The following is a 3,481-nucleotide window of genomic DNA, read 5'->3' as shown; positions in this document are numbered from 1 at the left end:
CAAGCTGTGGCGTGGCCACACTTCCAGTACGCTGTAGCGGATTTAATCGCCTAGTTTGTCTAAGCATAGTTTTTCGACCAACGGGGTCTAGTGTACTGCGCGGGGCGCGAAACCCTAATTTTGCAAATTAGTCGGGTTTATGAGTTTTTTGTGAGTTACAATAATTGGCTGGATTTTGTACGCTGCCACAAAAATCCTTATTTACATAATGCAGTGTGCTTTCCGTCTGAGCATTTCGTGCGATGGCCTTAACTTTGGTACTTGGAGGTTCATGCTACTCCGCTGCGAGTGAACATAAATCCGTCATGCCATACCGATATTAAGGGTTCTTCCGGGGAACATAGCACAGGAAAGTACTCAGTGAGTCTTGTATTGGCGAGGTGCCGAAATTTACAGAGTGTGTTTGGGATGGTTGCTACATTCGCCAGTCTGTATAAATTTCATGTAAATATATCAAATGGCTCAATAAATATGTCGGTGGAGAGGTTAGCACTCACGACACCGTTTTCTTGCAGAGTGACATCAGATGCAAGGTTTTACGATTTTAACCCTAAGCTAAAAACCACCATCAACGGCCTCAAAAAAATTCAGTATGCCTCAAAACAGGTTTCTTTTTCTTTTTCTTTTTCTTTTTCAAGAGAAAATTAAGAAAAATTGTAACAATTTCAAAGACCTTATTTTAAGTTTGAAAATGGGTGGATTTCTCATAAAGACTTTATAAACAAGGTGGCTGAATGGTAGGGTGTAATGGACTATATTGATCAGGCCAGTTTTGTTTTTTCAAGAAGTTGTAAAATCTTAAACTTTTTTTTGAGGAATTGGAGTATGGAGGAGTTTGGTGGGGTGAAGCAGAAGAAGAAAGAGTTGACAAAAAAGATTGAAGAGCTTGATAATAAAGAGGAGTTTGGTGAATTGTCTAATGCTGACTTTGAAGAGAGGCTGAAGACTTGTCTTGATTTGCAGAGTGTTGAGTTGATGGAGGCTAGAAAGTGGAATGTCAGAGCAAAACAAAATGAGTTTAAATGGGGTGACTCTAATACTTCATATTTTCATAGGATAGCAAGTGCTAGAAGGAAAAGGAATACTATTGTCAAGTTAGAAATTGACGATGAAGAATGTTTTGATCAGAATATAATTAAATTAGAAATAAAGGATTTTTATTCTAACTTATTTGTTGAGCACAATGATGTGGCATTTTCTTTAGATAATCTGTCATTTCCAAAAATAGATGACAAAGAGAAGTTGTGGATGGAAAGAGAATTCAGTGAAGAAGAAGCTTACAATGTGATCAAATATTTTGATTCCAATAAATCGTCGGGACCAGATGGAATGTCCATGGAGTTTTTTAGGAGTTGTTGGCACATACTTCCTCCATGCCACTATTAAGTGACCTATTTACTTTTGGATTTTGTCCCACTATTAAGTGGCATGTATCACTAAACAAGGAGATATTTTTAGAATTATCATTTTAATTGATTATAAGAAATATAAGAAATATGCATAATTTGATAGGCATGTTTATATTCGTTACATAGGTGTTTTAAAATGCTTTTCAATTGTATAAAGTTTGCGAACATCCATGGTGTAGTTTGAGAGATAAATCATTTCAAAATTTTATTAATTATTATCCAGAAGGGTATAATTGTAAAAAATGCTTAAAAATCTTTTTTCCTTTGCTTGCCTTAAAAATTGTGCAAACTTCAATTAGGTCACTTAATAGTGGGACGGAGGGAGTAATAAAGAAGGATTTTATGAATCTTATGGAAGAATTTTTTATATATGGATCATGGGATTGGAGATTGAACTGTTATTTTCTATCTTTGATCCCAAGGAAGGAGGATTCTTGTCTTCTTAAGGACTTCAGGCCATTAAGTCTTTTGGGGAGTGCTTATAAAATCTTATCTAAAGTTCTTGCTAATAGGTTAAAGACTGTAATGCCAAATTGGTGTCTAATTTTCAAGGAGCTTTTGTTAAGAATAAGCAAATACTGGATGGGGTGTTGATAGCTAGTGAGTGTGTCAATAGTAGGCTCAAAGATAAGAAAGTTGTTGTCTTGTGTAAGATTAACATGGAGAAGGCGTTTGACAACGTCAAATGGAAAACGTTATAATGCATTTTGGAAAAGCATGGATTCGGGCAGAAGTGGATTTCTTGGATTAAAATGGTGTGTATCTACTTCAAATATTGTTGTGCTGGTTAATGGCAGTTCTACAGAGAAGTTTAATCACACTAAGGGGCTCAGACAAGGTGATTCTTTGTCACCATTTCTGTTCTTGTTGGTGGTAGAGGTTTTGTCTAAGCTGGTTTGTGATGCTGTTAGTAGAAACCAAATTCATGGATTCAAGTGGCTCTTGGTGGTATTGTTATATCACATCTGCAATTTGCAGATGATACGTTGTTATTCATTAATGCCGAAGTGGGAGAAATTAGGAAGCTACTTCTTATTTTATTTTATTTTTACTTTTGAGTTGCGTACAGATATGAAATTGAACTTGGACAAAAGTTCAATGATCAGTGTAGGTGCAGATGAAGTGATTGATTTACCCGTTGTGGAATTAGACTGTAAACTAGAGATGTTGCCTATAAAGTATCTTGGATTGCCTTTGGGTGCTTCTTTTAGAAACGTTATGGTGTGGGATGAAGTTCTTCGGAGGATGGAGCAGAAACTTTCAATGTGGAAGAAAAGGTTTCTTAATAAGGCTGGTAGATTAGTGTTGATCAAAAGTTTTTTGGCTAGTCTTCCTATTTATTTCCTTTCATTAATCCATGTGCCTGTGAGTGCGGAGATCAAAATGACTAGATTGATACAGAACTTTCTGTGGGATTCTATGGATACTAGAAGAAAGATGTCTTGGGTTGAATGGCCTAAAATATGCAGGCCAAAGAAGTTTGGAGGCCTGGGTGTGAAGAATCTTAGATTGCAAAGTAATGCTTTAAAGTCTAAATGGATTTGGAGGTATGCTACTGAAAAGAATGCTTTATGGAGTAAGGTGGTTCGACAAAAATTTAAGAACAATGATGCACTGTTAATTCCTAATGATGATTTTAAATCTCAAAGGAACAGGTATGTGGAAGAACATTATAAAATCAACTTCTTTTTTGCATACACAATTGCAATTTCAGTTAAACAAAGGAAATGCAATTAGATTTTGGTTAGATAAATGGACTACCAATGGCCCATTACATAGTAGGTATCCTTCTATTTTTAAAGTGTGTTCTCAGAAGTCTACTGGTGTTGGTGAAATGGTAGAGGGTGGGAGACTTAAATGTAATGTCATAAGGAATTTAACAATGATGAAACAAATGGAATGGTATTCTTTGTGTAACGAATTAGGGCCTGTATATGAGTTTTCTGTTGAAGAATATAGTGTTAGCATAGAGGGAGGTTTTTCGGCATATAACAACTATGAAAGGCAGCTAGAAAACAGTGAGCAGGTTGATTACGAAAGATATCTTTGGAGGAACTCTATACCACCTAAAG

The 3,481-nt window shown here is 35.8% G+C and overlaps 1 protein-coding gene across 1 annotated transcript; it reads left to right on the top strand.

The window, feature by feature from the left end:
- Positions 1–825: 825 nt before the first annotated feature.
- On the top strand, positions 826–2,110 carry LOC113312248. The gene is made up of 2 exons (XM_026561006.1): positions 826–1,284; positions 1,922–2,110. Exons 1-2 carry the CDS (start codon positions 826–828, stop codon positions 2,108–2,110), a joined length of 648 nt encoding a protein of 215 aa, XP_026416791.1.
- Positions 2,111–3,481: the final 1,371 nt, after the last annotated feature.

The sequence above is a fragment of the Papaver somniferum genome, chromosome 9 (genome assembly GCF_003573695.1).
Source record: "Papaver somniferum cultivar HN1 chromosome 9, ASM357369v1, whole genome shotgun sequence".
NCBI classification, from domain to species: domain Eukaryota; kingdom Viridiplantae; phylum Streptophyta; class Magnoliopsida; order Ranunculales; family Papaveraceae; genus Papaver; species Papaver somniferum.
Note: the sequence above shows the minus strand (reverse complement) of the source record. Positions and strands in the feature narration are given on the sequence as shown.

Excerpts from the sequence above, each read along its gene's own strand:
- LOC113312248 (XM_026561006.1), top strand. The coding sequence starts at position 826 with ATGGAGGAGTTTGGTGGGGTGAAGCAGAAGAAGAAAGAGTTGACAAAA. Across the intron at positions 1,285-1,921 it reads GTGAAGAAGAAGCTTACAAT|GTTAAAGACTGTAATGCCAA; the intron begins GTGATCAAATAT and ends TCTTGCTAATAG.